Consider the following 18,555-nt stretch of genomic DNA (forward strand, 5'->3'; position numbering starts at 1 on the left):
TGGACCAGGATCAGTCAATATGGGGGGGAGAAACCCTGTGTATTCTGGACCAGGATCAGTCAATATGGGGAGGGAGAAACGCTGTGTATTCTGGACCAGGATCAGGTGTCAGTATATGAGGAGGGAGAAACATGTTACTATGGTAACCCCATTGCCAGCAGACAGGAAGCAGTATTCGTATCGGCTGGGAATGACAATGAAAGATGCACATTGTTATATAACCAGAACACTTCTTCTATGGTTTTATGTAAAGGGTTGTTTATTCTACATGGAGCTGTTACTACAATTGAAAGTTATCAAAACACTTAGTTTAGAATATCTACATAAATTCAACAATTGCATTCTTCTCATATTACTCTGTAGACTACTGACCTAGTCAAAGCTTCCTCTGGCATCTCACCATACATCTGCCTGTAGTTATTGAACTGAATCTACAGGAGGTTTGTTTGTTGTGAATGAGTGGGGAGGAAACAGCTGCAGGCAAGGTTCTGATAGATGGGTGTGTCTTGGTGGTGGCAAGGACGTCAAACCACACCCCCAAGCCAACTCACGTTTGGTTTCTATCATGGCCGTGAGTATTTCTTCCAGCTGCTTCATTTGTTTATTATCTAGCTGCATTGTATCCAGATCTCCAGGGCCGGCAGTAGCCGTTTGGGGGCCCCACTACTTCACTGCAAAATATTTTAGTGCCCCCCCCTCTTGACGTTGGAGAGAAAAAAACATCTGTTTTATTTCCTGCAATTCTGTGAACTGTCTTGTGCAAGTTTTACATTTCCATAATACCTGTTAGTAAAGGTGTCAGCTTGAGATGACGTGCAGGAACATGCAGGTATTTGTAGTTTTTCACGATCTCTACTTTGATGCTAATTAGTGTTTTCAAATCTGAGAGTAAATAGAGCCAAATATATTGATAAAAGTCATCTTGTCCAAGAGAGATTTACAGGTTAATAAAATGTCACGCCAGGGTAAGCCTACATGAAACACAGACCTTATTTTAAGTGTTTCTAACAATTCCCAATGGGAAGAATGAATGGTGGAAAATAGACTGGAACGATTTCCCTGTTTCACCGCTAGGTTGTATGGGTATTATCACACCTCCAATGTGGGGCTCTATACACAGCATATACAGTTGAAGTCATAAGTTTACATACACTCAGATTGGAGTCAATACAAATTATTTTTCAACCACTCCACAAATTTCTTCTTAACAAACTATAGTTTTGGTAAGTCGGTTAGGACATCTACTTTGTGCATGACAAGTAATTTGTCCTATTCTTTCCAAACATATTATTTCACTTATAATTCACTGTATCACAATTCCAGTGGATCAGAAGTTTACATACACTAAGTTGACTGTGCCTTTAAACAGCTTGGAAAATTCCAGAAAATGATGTCATGGCTTTAGAAGCTTCTGATAGGCATCAGAGTGTGGAGTGTCCACCATAAAGCCCTGACCTGGAGTGGAGTGTCCATCACAAAGCCCTGACCTGGAGTGGAGTGTCCATCACAAAGCCCTGACCTGGAGTGGAGTGTCCATCACAAAGCCCTGTCCTGGAGTGGAGTGTCCATCACAAAGCCCTGTCCTGGAGTGTCCATCACAAAGCCCTGTCCTGGAGTGTCCATCACAAAGCCCTGACCTGGAGTGGAGTGTCCATCACAAAGCCCTGACCTGGAGTGGAGTGTCCATCACAAAGCCCTGACCCCATGACCTGGACCTGGAGTGTCCATCACAAAGCCCTGACCTGGAGTGTCCATCACAAAGCCCTGACCTGGAGTGTCCATCACAAAGCCCTGTCCTGGAGTGTCCATCACAAAGCCCTGACCTGGATCACAAAGCCCTGTCCATTCACAAAGCCCTGACCTGGAGTGGAGTGTCCATCACAAAGCCCTGACCTGGAGTGGAGTGTCCATCACAAAGCCCTGACCTGGAGTGGAGTGTCCATCACAAAGCCCTGACCTGGAGTGGAGTGTCCATCACAAAGCCCTGACCTGGAGTGTCCATCACAAAGCCCTGACCTGGAGTGTCCATCACAAAGCCCTGACCTGGAGTGTCCATCACAAAGCCCTGACCTGGAGTGGAGTGTCCATCACAAAGCCCTGACCTGGAGTGTCCATCACAAAGCCCTGACCTGGAGTGGAGTGTCCATCACAAAGCCCTGACCTGGAGTGGAGTGTCCATCACAAAGCCCTGTCCTGGAGTGTCCATCACAAAGCCCTGACCTGGAGTGGAGTGTCCATCACAAAGCCCTGACCTGGAGTGTCCATCACAAAGCCCTGACCTGGAGTGGAGTGTCCATCACAAAGCCCTGACCTGGAGTGGAGTGTCCATCACAAAGCCCTGACCTGGAGTGTCCATCACAAAGCCCTGACCTGGAGTGGAGTGTCCATCACAAAGCCCTGACCTGGAGTGTCCATCACAAAGCCCTGTCCTGGAGTGTCCATCACAAAGCCCTGTCCTGGAGTGTCCATCACAAAGCCCTGACCTGGAGTGTCCATCACAAAGCCCTGACCTGGAGTGGAGTGTCCATCACAAAGCCCTGACCTGGAGTGTCCATCACAAAGCCCTGACCTCAATCCTATAGAACATTTGTGGGCAGAGCTGAAAAAGTGTGTACAAGCAAGGAGGCCTTGCAAACCTGACTCGGTTACACCAGCTCTGTCAGGAGGAATGGGCCAAAATTCACCCAACTTATTGTGGGAAGCTTGTGGAAGGCTACCCAAAATGTTTGACCCAAGTTAAACAATTTAAAGGCAATGCTACCAAATACTAATTGACTGTATGTAAACTTCTGACCCACATTCTCTCTACTATTATTCTGACATTTCATGTTCTTAAAATAAAGTGATTTTTACTAGGATTAAATGTCAGGAATTGTGAAAAACTAAGTTTAGATGTATTTGGCTCAGGTGTATGTAAACTTAGTTTTAGTAACGTACTGAGCTGATGGAGGAATTTAGTAACGTACTGGAGGATGAAAGACGACACCTGGGCTGTTTTATGCGACAGATTTAAATGATGGACATGAAAGAGGAGAGGGACACAAATCAGATGAAGGCTGCTGGGAAAAACTTCAAAGTGAAAGCCAAACATAATGCAGCAGATGAGAGGCGGAAGATATGTCAGACCAGAGTCTCTCTCTCAGGACATATGTGATGATACCCGAACAGTTAACCCTATGATGACAACGGACAACTAGTCCCACCAATATTTAGTAAGCATGAATAACTGGTTAACATCAATGACTACAACGCATGTCAAAACTACCCAGTGGTGTAAAGTACTTCAGTTAAAATACCTTAAAGTACTACTTAAGTCGGTTTTTTGGGTATCTGTACTTTACTATTTATATATTGGACAACTTTTATTTTTACTTCACTACATTCCTAAAGAAAATACTTTAAAAAACAAAAACGTTTTACTCCATACATTTTCTGGAATACTTAGCAGGACAGGAACCTGGTCCAATTCGGACACTTATCGAGAGAACATCCCCTGGTCATCCGATCTGGCAGACTCACTAAACACATGTTTCATTTGTAAATGATGTCTGAATGTTGGAGTGTGACACTGGGAAACTGTCAATGTAATAAAACTGTGCCATCTGGATTTCTTAATGTAAGGAATATTAAATAATTCATACTTTTATTTTTGATACTTAAGAACATTTAAAACCAAATACTTTTGACTTTTTACTCAAGTAGTATTTTTCCTGGCTGACTTTTACTTGAGTTATTTTCTATTAAGATATCTTTACTTTTACAACAGTATGAAATGACTTTTTCCACCACTGAAACTAACGCTAATAGTATTTCACTAGAACGTTACTGTTCTCAGCCCAGTTACAGCATGTTGCATAACGTCATCATTCTACCAAGGTGTATCATGAGCTCTAATTCAATTACAAAATGGGAAGGTACGTTCTAATAATGAGTTGATTCTCTTAGTTGAGCTGACACCCTGTTGTCGTGGAGAAACAGCAATGCCTGGATCTTGAACTAGCCGGGCCAATTGAACGCACCCCAGAACCCGAGACGAAAACAGCTCATATTGATGTTTTGGCGCTGGAGGGAGAGAAAAATATTCCGCAGACTGAGATTCTGAGTTTACAAAAAAGAGCTCCTGCGAATTCAGAAACAGAAACGCCGTCAGGGAAATAAATGTGGAAAGAATACTAATCTTGTTATTTATTCAAACAATGCTTTCCCAAGCAATGTGGTGCCCCCGCTCATGTTCTGGTGCTTCCAGTTCCCCCCTTTATGATAGAGAATAACAATGACTTAATAATACATTTTAATACAGATAGTCTTATTAAGAATTGCACATGTCAGTCAAAATATAATATTGCTTTTTACATGTTACACTACACACACACTTTAGGCTGCAAAAATGGTTCTCAATCAAGGTTCTCCTCACCGCATTCACATCAACAGCATGTTGCACCTGGCCATCTTCTTCATTCTCCTCGTCCTCCTCAGGTAGGTCCTCCTCATCCTCCACAGGTAGGTCCTCCTCATCCTCCTCAGGTAGGTCCTCCTCATCCTCCTCAGGTAGGTCCTCCTCATCCTCCTCAGGTAGGTCCTCCTCATCCTCCTCAGGTAGGTCCTCCTCATCCTCCTCAGGTAGGTCCTCCTCATCCTCCTCAGGTAGGTCCTCCTCATCCTCCTCATCCTCCTCAGGTAGGTCCTCCTCAGGTAGGTCCTCCTCATCCTCCTCAGGTAGGTCCTCCTCATCCTCCTCAGGTAGGTCCTCCTCATCCTCCTCAGGTAGGTCCTCCTCATCCTCCTCAGGTAGGTCCTCCTCATCCTCCTCAGGTAGGTCCATCCTCATCAGGTAGGTCCTCCTCATCCTCCTCATCCTCCTCCTCATCCTCCTCAGGTAGGTCCTCCTCATCCTCCTCAGGTAGGTCCTCCTCATCCTCCTCAGGTAGGTCCTCCTCATCCTCCTCAGGTAGGTCCTCCTCATCCTCCTCAGGTAGGTCCTCCTCATCCTCCTCAGGTAGGTCCTCCTCATCCTCCTCAGGTAGGTCCTCCTCATCCTCCTCAGGTAGGTCCTCCTCATCCTCCTCATCCTCCTCAGGTAGGTCCTCCTCATCCTCCTCAGGTAGCTCGTCTCATTGTCTCTTGCTGAAGTTAGACAGAACTGCCAGTGATTGTCAGTGTAGTGTCCATCTACATGCAGAGCACCACCTGTAGGGGAGGGAATCTTCCATACTACAAAAACTCTCTATGAGATCTCTTGTCAGGATATGAGAGGTGGTGTGTTCTCTCTCTATGAGATCTCGTCAGGATATGAGGTGGTGGATTGTCTCTCTTCAGGTGTCTGGGGGTTTAAAAGGGGAGTCATAAGGTTCCCATGACAAGAATATCCATTGTTACCTAGTAAGGGGCATTCATATGCTCCCCTTTCCAGCATTGCACACAGACGACTATTGTCAAAGTATCTGCTGTCATGGGTGGATCCTGGCCGTCTAGCTAGGATGTTGGTGAGCTGACCTTTGACATCACAGACAGCCTGCAGGTTGATGGAGCAGTAGGATGTTGGTGGTGAGCTGACCTTTGACATCACAGACAGCCTGCAGGTTGATGGAGCAGTAGGATGTTGGTGGTGAGCTGACCTTTGACATCACAGACAGCCTGCATGTTGACGGAGCAGTAGGATGTTGGTGAGATGACCTTTGACATCACAGACAGCCTGCATGTTGACGGAGCAGTAGGATGTTGGTGAGCTGACCTTTGACATCACAGACAGCCTGCATGTTGACGGAGCAGTAGGATGTTGGTGAGCTGACCTTTGACATCACAGACAGCCTGCAGGTTGACGGAGCAGTAGGATGTTGGTGAGCTGACCTTTGACATCACAGACAGCCTGTAGGTTGACAGAGCAGTAGGATGTTGGTGAGCTGACCTTTGACATCACAGACAGCCTGCAGGTTGACGGAGCAGTAGGATGTTGGTGAGCTGACCTTTGACATCACAGACAGCCTGCAGGTTGACGGAGCAGTAGGATGTTGGTGAGCTGACCTTTGACATCACAGACAGCCTGCCTGACAGCCTGCAGGTTGACGGAGCAGTAGGATGTTGGTGAGCTGACCTTTGACATCACAGACAGCCTGCAGGTTGAGCAGTAGGATGTTGGTGGTGAGCTGACCTTTGACATCACAGACAGGAGGTTGATGGAGCAGTAGGTGAGCTGACCTTTGACATCACAGACAGCCTGCACAGTAGGATGTTGGTGAGCTGACCTTTGACATAGGATGACATCACAGACAGCCTGACGGAGCAGTAGGATGTTGGTGAGCTGACCTTTGACATCACAGACAGCCTGCAGGTTGACGGAGCAGTAGGATGTTGGTGAGCTGACCTTTGACATCACAGACAGCCTGCAGGTTGACAGAGCAGTAGGATGTTGGTGAGCTGACCTTTGACATCACAGACAGCCTGCAGGTTGACGGAGCAGTAGGATGTTGGTGAGCTGACCTTTGACATCACAGACAGCCTGCAGGTTGATAGGAGCTGACCTTTGACAGTAGGATGAGCTGACCTTTGACATCACAGACAGCCTGCAGGTTGTGGAGCAGTAGGATGTTGGTGAGCTGACCTTTGACATCACAGACAGCCCAGGTTGCGGAGCAGTAGGATGTTGGTGAGCTGACCTTTGACATGACGGAGCAGTAGGATGTTGGTGAGCTGACCTTTGACATCACAGACAGCCTGTATGTTGACGGAGGAGTAGGATGTTGGTGAGCTGACCTTTGACATCACAGACAGCCTGCAGGTTGACGGAGCAGTAGGATGTTGGTGAGCTGACCTTTGACATCACAGACAGCCTGCAGGTTGATGGAGCAGTAGGATGTTGGTGGTGAGCTGACCTTTGACATCACAGACAGCCTGCAGGTTGATGGAGCAGTAGGATGTTGGTGAGCTGACCTTTGACATCACAGACAGCCTGCAGGTTGACAGAGGAGTAGGATGTTGGTGAGCTGACCTTTGACATCACAGACAGCCTGCAGGTTGACGGAGGAGTAGGATGTTGGTGAGCTGACCTTTGACATCAGAGACAGCCTGCAGGTTGACGGAGCAGTAGGATGTTGGTGAGCTGACCTTTGACATCACAGACAGCCTGCAGGTTGATGGAGCAGTAGGATGTTGGTGAGCTGACCTTTGACATCACAGACAGCCTGCAGGTTGATGGAGCAGTAGGATGATGGTGGTGAGTTGACTTTGACATCACAGACAGCCTGCAGGTTGATGGGAGTAGGATGTTGGTGAGCTGAGACATCACAGACAGCCTGTATGTTGACGGAGGAGTAGGATGTTGGTGAGCTGACCTTTGACATCACAGACAGCCTGCAGGTTGACGGAGCAGTAGGATGTTGGTGAGCTGACCTTTGACATCACAGACAGCCTGTATGTTGACGGAGCAGTAGGATGTTGGTGAGCTGACCTTTGACATCACAGACAGCCTGTATGTTGACGGAGGAGTAGGATGTTGGTGAGCTGACCTTTGACATCACAGACAGCGGAGCTGGTGAGCTGACCTTTGACATCACAGACAGCCTGTATGTTGACGGAGGAGTAGGATGTTGGTGAGCTGACCTTTTGACATCACAGACAGCCTGACATCACAGACAGCCTGTATGTTGACGGAGGAGTAGGATGTTGGTGAGCTGACCTTTGACATCACAGACAGCCTGTATGTTGACGGAGGAGTAGGATGTTGGTGAGCTGACCTTTGACATCACAGACAGCCTGTATGTTGACGGAGGAGTAGGATGTTGGTGAGCTGACCTTTGACATCACAGACAGCCTGAGCTGACCTTTGACATCACAGACGGAGGAGTAGGATGTTGGTGAGCTGACCTTTGACATCACAGACAGCCTGTACGTTGACGGAGGAGTAGGATGTTGGTGAGCTGACCTTTGACATCACAGACAGCCTGTATGTTGACGGAGCAGTAATCCTTCTGATTACGGAATAGTTCTCCATTCTCACTACCAGGGTTGGGAATAGGAATGTGTGTCCAGTCGATTGCCCATAGTACACCTGGGAATCTAGCTTTCCTGTAAAAATCTAGCTGCTGTTTCCTCTGTAGGACTGAACCTGATGTACTCATTATTCAGGCCGGCAAAAGCACTGGACACTGACTACAATCCTGTAGACAGTTGACTTGTGGAGTCCAGAAAGGTCCACATCCATCCACCATCTGGAAACACCCAGTTCCATAGAACCGTAGAGCCATCAGGAGCTGAAATAGTAGGAGTACATCCTCGTTACCGTCGTTCCCACGCCTGGTTCAATCTTTCTTTCCAGTTGCATTACAGATTCCTTGGAGAAGCGGCATCTCCTTGAAAACTCATCATTATCATAAAAAAACTCAACAGGATACAACCTGTCTCGTAATGTTCTCTGAGGAACTCTGTCGTTCTGGTCTCAAATGGCAGTTCAAAATTAATCTTCAATCTAAGTTGATATTCAAGCTTAAAATTACTCTAGGTTTAAAGTGAAAACTAAAACTTATGATTAGAGGAAGGATTAATTTGAACTAGGATTAATTTAAAAATAGATTTAAAGTTTGGTGCAACAAGATGAAGATGAAACTGGGTTAAATGAAGGCTTATGAGTTCCTCCATGTTGGTGCAACCTACCCTGTATATTGGGTTTTCCTAGATTTTGGCAGATCCCTGTATTTGGCATGACAATGAGTGAAAGGTAGTTGCATGACGGCACCAACAAACTGGCCCTCAGGTCAGCTGTATTAGAGGTGATATCACTCAGGTCAGCTGTATTAGAGGTGATATCACTCAGGTTAGCTGTATTAGAGGTGATATCACTCAGGTTAGCTGTATTAGAGGTGATATCACTCAGGTTAGCTGTATTAGAAGTGATATCACTCAGGTCAGCTGTATTAGAGGTGATATTACTCAGGTTAGCTGTATTAGAGGTGATATCACTCAGGTCAGCTGTATTAGAGGTGATGTATTAGTATTAGAAGTGATATCACTCAGGTTAGCTGTATTAGAGGTGATATCACTCAGGCCAGCTGTATTAGAGGTGATATCACTCAGGTCAGCTGTATTAGAGGTGATATCACTCAGGTTAGCTGTATTAGAGGTGATATCACTCAGGTCAGCTGTATTAGAGGTGATATCACTCAGGTTAGCTGTATTAGAGGTGATATCACTCAGGCCAGCTGTATTAGAGGTGATATCACTCAGGTCAGCTGTATTAGAGGTGATATCACTCAGGTCAGCTGTATTAGAGGTGATATCACTCAGGTTAGCTGTATTAGAGGTGATATCACTCAGGTCAGCTGTATTAGAGGTGATATCACTCAGGTCAGCTGTATTAGAGGTGATATCAGGTTAGCTGTATTAGAGGTGATATCACTCAGGTCAGCTGTATTAGAGGTGATATCACTCAGGTCAGCTGTATTAGAGGTGATATCACTCAGGTTAGCTGTATTAGAAGTGATATCACTCAGGCCAGCTGTATTAGAGGTGATATCATTCAGGTTAGCTGTATTAGAGGTGATATCACTCAGGTCAGCTGTATTAGAGGTGATATCACTCAGGTCAGCTGTATTAGAGGTGCCCATCAATTGCATTAATGCCATCAATACACCTCCTGTAAGCAATTCATCTATAGACCATAACTGCAGATGGAGATACTCCCTTGCCTACGGTCATTGTCCAGGACAGAGTGTTAACCTGAATGTCTGACATTAACACATCTGGAATGCACACGCTTTATGATCAGTGGTGTTTGACAACGACAGACTTTGGGGTGGAATCTGGCCAAAACGAGAGTTGGGTAAAACAGGTCACCAAGATTTCAGTTAATGGATCAACATACTTGGCAACAGAAAGTTACAATTATGTACATGTCTATGTCCCCAATGGAACCCTATTCCCTTTGTAGTGCACTACTTTAGACCATGACCCAATGGAACCCTATTCCCTTTGTAGTGCACTACTTTAGACCAGGACCCAATGGAACCCTATTCCCTTTGTAGTGCACTACTTTAGACCAGGACCAATTTGGGACACAGCCCAGGTCTTGGCAGACTAACGACTTGGTTGGCCCCCTTTGGTCTGGCTCAACAACAGAAACCAGACAGTAACAAGTATCTAAGTCGTGTGGTCACAATGAAGGCCCAAAAGACCTGGGTAACAGCTGTTCAGCCATTTAGTCAGACCCTTCTTCCTATTGTGATGGTAATGTGTTTATAATGATAGTTAAGAAGTTTAGTCAGAGAGAGGGGGGATACAGAGAGCTTCTGCAGGTAAGTCCTTCACATCATCATACATTAAAGTCTTTAAATAGTTCATGTGGTGTCAACACTTTAACAAAATAGAAAACAAATAACTAACAACCAATAAGAGTCTTGCAATGAATCTGCCCTCTGTTCCGACCCGTCTCCATGGCAACACCCCGGTCAATTATAGTAGGTCCAATTGTCCATCTCCTGGCCACCCACCTCCCTGGCCCCAGCCTGCCCTCGTCCCCCCACCCATCTCCTGGCCACCCCTGGGCTGGGCTCCACACTGCAGCCCCCTCTCCTCTGGTCTCTAGCCCCAGTCCTCTCCTCCTGTCTCCAGCTCCTCTTCTGCTAGCTCCGGCCCTTCTCCTCTCCTCCTGTCTCCAGCCCCAGTTCTTCTCCTCTCCTCTCCTCCTAGCTCCAGCCCCTCTCCTCTCCTCTCGTCTCCAGCCCCAGCCCCTCTCCTCTCCTCCTGTCTCAGCCCCCTCCTGTCTCCAGCCCCAGCCCCTCTCCTCTCCTTCTGTCTCCAGCCCCTCTCCTTCTGTCTCCAGCCCCTCTCCTTCTGTCTCCAGCCCCTCTCCTTCTGTCTCCAGCCCCTCTCCTTCTGTCTCCAGCCCCTCTCCTTCTGTCTCCAGCCCCTCTCCTTCTGTCTCCAGCCCCTCTCCTCCTGTCTCCAGCCCCTCTCCCTCTCCTCCTTCTGTCTCCAGCCCCTCTCCTTCTGTCTCCAGCCCCTCTCCTTCTGTCTCCAGCCCCTCTCCCTGTCTCCAGCCCCTCCTTCTGTCTCCAGCCCCTCTCCTTCTGTCTCCAGCCCCTCTCCTTCTGTCTCCAGCCCCTCTCCTTCTGTCTCCAGCCCCTCTCCTTCTGTCTCCAGCCCCTCTCCTTCTGTCTCCAGCCCCTCTCCTTCTGTCTCCAGCCCCTCTCCTTCTGTCTCCAGCCCCTCTCCTTCTGTCTCCAGCCCCTCTCCTCACACCACTGAGTGATCATTGTTTTGTTTCGCTCCACTCAGCACAGTGTGATTGATGGAGGACGCTGAGCGGTCGGAGCCCTCGGCTGCCGTCCCGTTAACGTTCTCCTGGCGCTGACAGCACAGGATCTGCTTGAAGGTGGCGCTCATCTCCTTGTCCCGGTAGCTGTAGATGATGGGGTTCATGGCGGAGTTAAACTCAGCCAGAAGCAGGAAGAACTTCTCAAAGTCAAGGACGTTACAGTTGGCACAGAACACATCGAGGAGGATGAGAACCAGGCCTGGCGTCCAGCACACGATGAACGCACCTGGAGGAGAAGAGAAAAGTGAGAAAGTAAGACTATTCAGTTAGAGAATGAGACTGTTCAGTTAATCTGACCACCAGAAGGAGATGACTGGTTATTTTGACAGCAGCCCTTTTGATTTGAATGAAACCATACACGTTTTTCCATTGTAGAAGTGGTCAGGAAGTGATTTTTGGACCTGAATGGCAAAACATTCAGGAGATGTGCTCAAAGTTGACCTCTTCTACATACCTTACCATGAAACATTGGTCTTCGTCACTGGAAAATATCAACGACTGAAATGGATCTCTATTTTTAAAAGTTTACAAGCAGGGATTATCAAACTGTTTTATCATTTTTTGAGAAACATTTAGTTTTAACTTTTAAGGTTAAGAAATTATCTAAATGTTGTGTTGCATATATGTTGTAGCTTGGACCTTATTTTACATTAGAGGTGTTTGCCATCAGTTGAGGCACAACGTGCACTTGAATATAGGGGGTGTCATATTTTGGCTGACAGTTACTAAAATTAACTTACAAACGGTACCACAAAAAATAGTTGAAGGTCAACACAGAGAATGTTGACCTGCGGTCAACATGCGGTCTCTCCTTCACTGCAGCCGAGGTGAGTAAAACATTTAAACGTGTTAACCCTCGCAAGGCTGCAGGCCCAGACGGCATCCCCAGCCGCGCCCTCAGAGCATGCGCAGACCAGCTGGCTGGTGTGTTTACGGACATATTCAATCAATCCCTATACCAGTCTGCTGTTCCCACATGCTTCAAGAGGGCCACCATTGTTCCTGTTCCCAAGAAAGCTAAGGTAACTGAGCTAAACGACTACCGCCCCGTAGCACTCACTTCCGTCATCATGAAGTGCTTTGAGAGACTAGTCAAGGACCATATCACCTCCACCCTACCTGACACCCTAGACCCACTCCAATTTGCTTACCGCCCAAATAGGTCCACAGACGATGCAATCTCAACCACACTGCACACTGCCCTAACCCATCTGGACAAGAGGAATACCTATGTGAGAATGCTGTTCATCGACTACAGCTCGGCATTCAACACCATAGTACCCTCCAAGCTCGTCATCAAGCTCGAGACCCTGGGTCTCGACCCCGCCCTGTGCAACTGGGTACTGGACTTCCTGACGGGCCGCCCCAGGTGGTGAGGGTAGGCAACAACATCTCCACCCCGCTGATCCTCAACACTGGGGCCCCACAAGGGTGCGTTCTGAGCCCTCTCCTGTACTCCCTGTTCACCCACGACTGCGCGGCAACGCACGCCTCCAACTCAATCATCAAGTTTGCGGACGACACAACAGTGGTAGGCTTGATTACCAACAACGACGAGACGGCCTACAGGGAGGAGGTGAGGGCCCTCGGAGTGTGGTGTCAGGACAATAACCTCACACTCAACGTCAACAAAACTAAGGAGATGATTGTGGACTTCAGGAAACAGCAGAGGGAACACCCCCCTATCCACATCGATGGAACAGTAGTGGAGAGAGTAGCAAGTTTTAAGTTCCTCGGCATACACATCACAGACAAACTGAATTGGTCCACTCACACAGACAGCATCGTGAAGAAGGCGTAGCAGTGCCTCTTCAACCTCAGGAGGCTGAAGAAATTCGGCTTGTCACCAAAAGCACTCACAAACTTCTACAGATGCACAATCGAGAGCATCCTGGCGGGCTGTATCACCGCCTGGTACGGCAACTGCTCCGCCCTCAACCGTAAGGCTCTCCAGAGGGTAGTGAGGTCTGCACAACGCATCACCGGGGGCAAACTACCTGCCCTCCAGGACACCTACACCACCCGATGTTACAGGAAGGCCATAAAGATCATCAAGGACATCAACCACCCGAGCCACTGCCTGTTCACCCCGCTATCATCCAGAAGGGAGGTCAGTACAGGTGCATCAAAGCTGGGACCGAGAGACTGAAAAACAGCTTCTATCTCAAGGCCATCAGACTGTTAAACAGCAACCACTAACATTGAGTGGCTGCTGCCAACACACTGACACTGACTCAACTCCAGCCACTTTAATAATGGGAATTGATGGGAAATGATGTAAATATATCACTAGCCACTTTAAACAATGCTACCTTATATAATGTTACTTACCCTACATTATTCCTCTCATATGCATACGTATATACTGTACTCTATATCATCGACTGCATCCTTATGTAATACATGTATCACTAGTCACTTTAACTATGCCACTTTGTTTACATACTCATCTCATATGTATATACTGTACTCGATACCATCTACTGTATCTTGCCTATGCTGCTCTGTACCATCACTCATTCATATATCGTTATGTACATATTCTTTATCCCCTTACACTGTGTATAAGACAGTAGTTTAGGAATTGTTAGTTAGATTACTTGTTGGTTATTACTGCATTGTCGGAACTAGAAGCACAAGCAATCTGCTAACAATCTGCTAACCATGTGTACGTGACAAATAAAATTTGATTTGATTTGATTGGGAATGGAATATATGTTGTTTTAAATTATACTGTCAATAGTCCATAGGAAACCTATTGAAACATAGATCATGTTTATTCTAACAATGTGCCCTCTACACGGGCCGCTTGGAGACGCATGCGATACGCCCCATTAGTTTGTGGTGTATTAGAGCCACGTTGTTTCTTTCTATGATAGAACCAACAACATTATATCAGCCCCATTTGAATGCAACAAACCAAAACAAATGTAACTTTGCTAGATTGAGTATGATTTTGTTGCAGGCAGAGCCAGAGCGCAACGGTCTTTCAATCATCCGCAAAGTGAAAATGCTTTTCAGATCAGTAAAGATTCAGTTAATAGCCCAATTATAGATGGGGAGTTACTGTTTCCTACAAGAGCACAAAAACCTCTACTGTAGGCCTGTATTCAACACCTCATACAGACTACTGTAGGCCTGTATTCAACACCTCATACAGACTACTGTAGGCCTGTATACCTCATATAGACTACTGTAGGCCTGTATTCAACACCTCATACAGACTACTGTAGGCCTGTATTCAACACCTCATACAGACTACTGTAGGCCTGTATTCAACACCTCATATAGACTACTGTAGGCCTGTATTCAACACCTCATACAGACTACTGTAGGCCTGTATACCTCATATAGACTACTGTAGGCCTGTATTCAACACCTCATACAGACTACTGTAGGCCTGTATACCTCATATAGACTACTATAGACCTGAACACCTCATATAGACTACTGTAGGCCTGTATTCAACACCTCATATAGACTACTGTAGGCCTGAATTGAACACCTCATATAGACTACTGTAGGCCTGTATTTAACACCTCATATAGACTATCATAGAAATCAAAAGCTGTTTCCGTGTGAAAATGTTATGTGCTTTACTCCATTGGTTTTGTTGGTAGGCCGACGTTATGCTCCAATATCCACAACAACCTATTGGCTATTGTCTAAACCTGTCAGGGTTCAGCATATTGGCTACTGTCTAAAACTGTCAGGGTTCAGCCTATTGGCTACTGTCTAAAACTGTCAGGGCGCAGCCTATTGGCTACTGTCTAAAACTGTCAGGGCGCAGCCTATTGGCTACTGTCTAAAACTGTAAGGGTTCAGCCTATTGGCTACTGTCTAAAACTGTCAGGGCGCAGCCTATTGGCTACTGTCTAAAACTGTCAGCCTATTGGTGTCTAAAACTGTCAGGGCCTATTGGCTACTGTCTAAAACTGTCAGGGGTTCAGCCTATTGGCTACTGTCTAAAACTGTCAGGGCACAGCCTATTGGCTAAAACTGTGTCTAAAACTGTCAGGGCGCAGCCTATTGGCTACTGTCTAAAACTGTCAGGGTTCAGCATATTGGCTACTATCTAAAACTGTCAGGGTTCAGCCTATTGGCTACTGTCTAAAACTGTCAGGGCACAGCCTATTGGCTACTGTCTAAAACTGTCAGGGCGCAGCCTATTGGCTACTGTCTAAAACTGTCAGGGTTCAGCATATTGGCTACTGTCTAAAACTGTCAGGGTTCAGCCTATTGGCTACTGTCTAAAACTGTCAGGGTTCAGCCTATTGGCTACTGTCTAAAACTGTCAGGGCACAGCCTATTGGCTACTGTCTAAAACTGTCAGGGCGCAGCCTATTGGCTACTGTCTAAAACTGTCAGGGCACAGCCTATTGGCTACTGTCTAAAACTGTCAGGGTTCATTGGCTACTGTCTAAAACTGTCAGGGTTCAGCCTATTGGCTACTGTCTAAACTCAGGGTCAGCCTATTGGCTACTGTCTAAAACTGTCACAGCCTATTGGCTACTGTCTAAAACTGTCAGGGTTCAGCCTATTGGCTACTGTCTAAAACTGTCAGGGTTCAGCCTATTGGCTACTATCTAAAACTGTCAGGGTTCAGGCTATTGGCTACTGTCTAAAACTGTCAGGGCAGCCTATTGGCTACTGTCTAAAACTGTCAGGGTTCAGTTATTGGCAATCTAAAACTGTCAGGGTTCAGCATATTGGCTACTGTCTAAAACTGTCAGGGTTCAGCCTATTGGCTACTGTCTAAGACTGTAAGGGTACATACAGCCTATTGGCTACTGAAACTGTAAGGGTACAATCTATTGGCTACTGAAACTGTAAGGGTACAACCTATTGGCTACTGAAACTAGGGGTACAGGCTATTGGCTACTGAAACTAAGGGTACAGCTTATTGGCTACTGAAACTAAGGTTACAACCTATTGGCTACTGAAACTAAGGGTACAGCCTATTGGCTACTGAAACTAAGGGTACAGCCTATTGGCTACTGAAACTAAGGGTACAACCTATTGGCTACTGAAACTGTAAGGGTACAACCTATTGGCTACTGAAACTAAGGGTACAGCCTTTTGGCTACTGAAACTAGGGGTACAACCTATTGGCTACTGAAACTAAGGGTACAGCCTATTGGCTACTGAAACTAAGGGTACAGCCTATTGGCTACTGAAACTAAGGGTACAGCCTCCGGAACGCTCACCGGAAGTTGCACACAATTCTCACAACGTTCAAGTTCCCTCTCACAAAACCTACAATTTGCTCATTTCCCCAAAACGTTAGAGGGAACATTGGACATGACCATTTAAAGTTGGCATTTGATGGTGGGTGGACAGGACGCCATCTTCGTGGTAGTAATTACAAATTTGATATTCTATTTAATTTCAATGGTGCACCAGGTAAATTACAGTGTATTGAAGGCATAGGTCCATTCTATGAATTGTGTTTCTATGATTGAAATGACACCCACCCTGTAGTCAAGAGCATGCTGTGTCTCAACCGATGGCGGCACAACACAAAAACCTGGATGTAAATTAGGGTGTAAGCTACAACAGAATAGCATCTGTTTTTACATGCATACTTATTTTCCACCATAAATTGCAAATAAATTCATTAAAAATCCTACAATGTGATTTTATGGATTTTTTTCCTCATTTTGTCTGTCATTGTTGAAGTGTACCTATGATGAAAATTACAGGCCTCTCTCATATTTTAAGTGGGAGAACATGCACAATTGGTGGCTGACTAAATACTTTTTTGACCCATTGTATATCCAACACCGAACGAGAGATTGTCTACCTGCGTTTGTTGGAGGATGGGAAGCCAGTCAAACACATGGTCGGACAACAGACCCTTGAGCACTCTCATGCCATTGGTAAATTGTTCTTCTTTATATGCTTTAGTCTTGTGTAAAGTTTAACCGTTATTCATATTTGTGGATAATTTAATTTAGTTTGTCAGAAAAACTTTTGTATAATTTTTTTTTTTATGTTGTCATTCGAGGCATTTTGGATGCCACCAAGGCCACATGTTGTGCTGTTTGCCCAGAGGAGGATGAAGGGTCATGGTTGAAGAGGTGCATCTCCTTTGGGGCAGATCGTGAACATGGGCCACCGTGGGGGAGTGATTGCCCACCTGCAGAGAGAGGCAGGGGGGCATATAATCCCAATCCACTGTATGCCACATAGGTTTGTAACTAATAAATTCTCTATGATTTAGTGTGTGCATGCGCTAAGTGCTGGAATGGTAAATACCACATAATTATTGTTTTCTGTTGGCACAAGAGACGGGGGAGATTGTGAATTTTTTGGGAAGATTCTGTTCTGACTGGCACTACTGACCATTCAGAAGGTGGCGTGGATGACCTCAAAACCATGTTTGGTGGTTTGCTAAAGGATGAGGGTGTCCAGACCCCAGTGGAGTCTTTCAGAGTGCTAAACTCTGACACATGACCAGGCCAAGCCTCCTCACCTTCGGCGATGATGGTGTGGCAGAACTGATGAGACATTTCAAGGAGCCTCTAGAGGTAAGAATTTATTTGACACTGCATTGCCATATGAGACAATGTTATGTTAGCATATTTTGCAAACTCACTTGCTCTGTTCAATCCTGCAGATCAGGGTGCAACATGGCTGCAATTCAGGATGAGTGGCAGGGGCTGAAAATCCTGGTCAGCCACAATTTCAAGGACAAGTCCTACAGTGGCCTGTGGGAGGCCATGTTGACAAAGGATCCCTACAGGCACGATTACAAGGTCGACTAACAGTCCTGAGTGCTATCCTATGGTTGGTTTGATAAGTTAATGGTAAGAGTTTAAATGAAATTGAAAGATATCATCTTTTCCCTAGAACATACTGGAGTTGGTGCAGCTTATGCAGGTTCTGCCCATTTCAGCTGCCAAGTGAGAGCGAGGCTTTTCTGTGCAGAACCGGATTAAGAATTTGACAAGAAGCTGCCTTGTGATCTCCACCAACGAAGACCTGATGAAGATCAGCCTGGAGGGGAGTTGGATCCCACTCCTGCCGTGGACCGCTGGCTGGCCTCTAAGCGTGCCAGACAGACAACATACAAAACCATCTGGACAACTGATATCCTTTGCGTCTAATAGGCATGGGTCATGGGTCAATGTGTGATTTTGGTGGATTGTGCTGTTCCACAGATGTGTGTCCCTGTTACATTTTTCACTGTGCTCCTACATTTTTTTCATTTAGGAGCACATGTACTCCTTGGGGAGAAAGTTAGCGTA

At 46.2% G+C, this 18,555-nt stretch overlaps 1 protein-coding gene and 1 long non-coding RNA gene across 3 annotated transcripts in view; both read right to left on the bottom strand.

The window, feature by feature from the left end:
- Positions 1–230: 230 nt before the first annotated feature.
- On the bottom strand, positions 231–1,792 carry LOC135516935 (uncharacterized). Its single transcript, XR_010451988.1, has 2 exons — positions 1,743–1,792; positions 231–1,669 (listed from the first exon to the last, which is right to left on the bottom strand). It is a non-coding gene; the product is annotated as an uncharacterized LOC135516935 (long non-coding RNA).
- Positions 1,793–11,054: 9,262 nt separating this feature from the next.
- Positions 11,055–18,555, bottom strand: part of LOC135516936 (lysophosphatidic acid receptor 1-like) — a 57,711-nt gene continuing 50,210 nt past the window's right edge. For both annotated transcript variants that reach the window (XM_064941002.1, XM_064941003.1), the window contains exon 3: positions 11,055–11,531. In XM_064941002.1, coding sequence (XP_064797074.1) covers positions 11,224–11,531 — 308 coding nt within the window. In that variant the 3' untranslated portion in view covers positions 11,055–11,223. The remainder of the gene's footprint in view (positions 11,532–18,555) is intronic.

This window comes from Oncorhynchus masou, chromosome 28, assembly GCF_036934945.1.
Source record: "Oncorhynchus masou masou isolate Uvic2021 chromosome 28, UVic_Omas_1.1, whole genome shotgun sequence".
Classification (NCBI taxonomy): Eukaryota; Metazoa; Chordata; class Actinopteri; order Salmoniformes; family Salmonidae; genus Oncorhynchus; species Oncorhynchus masou.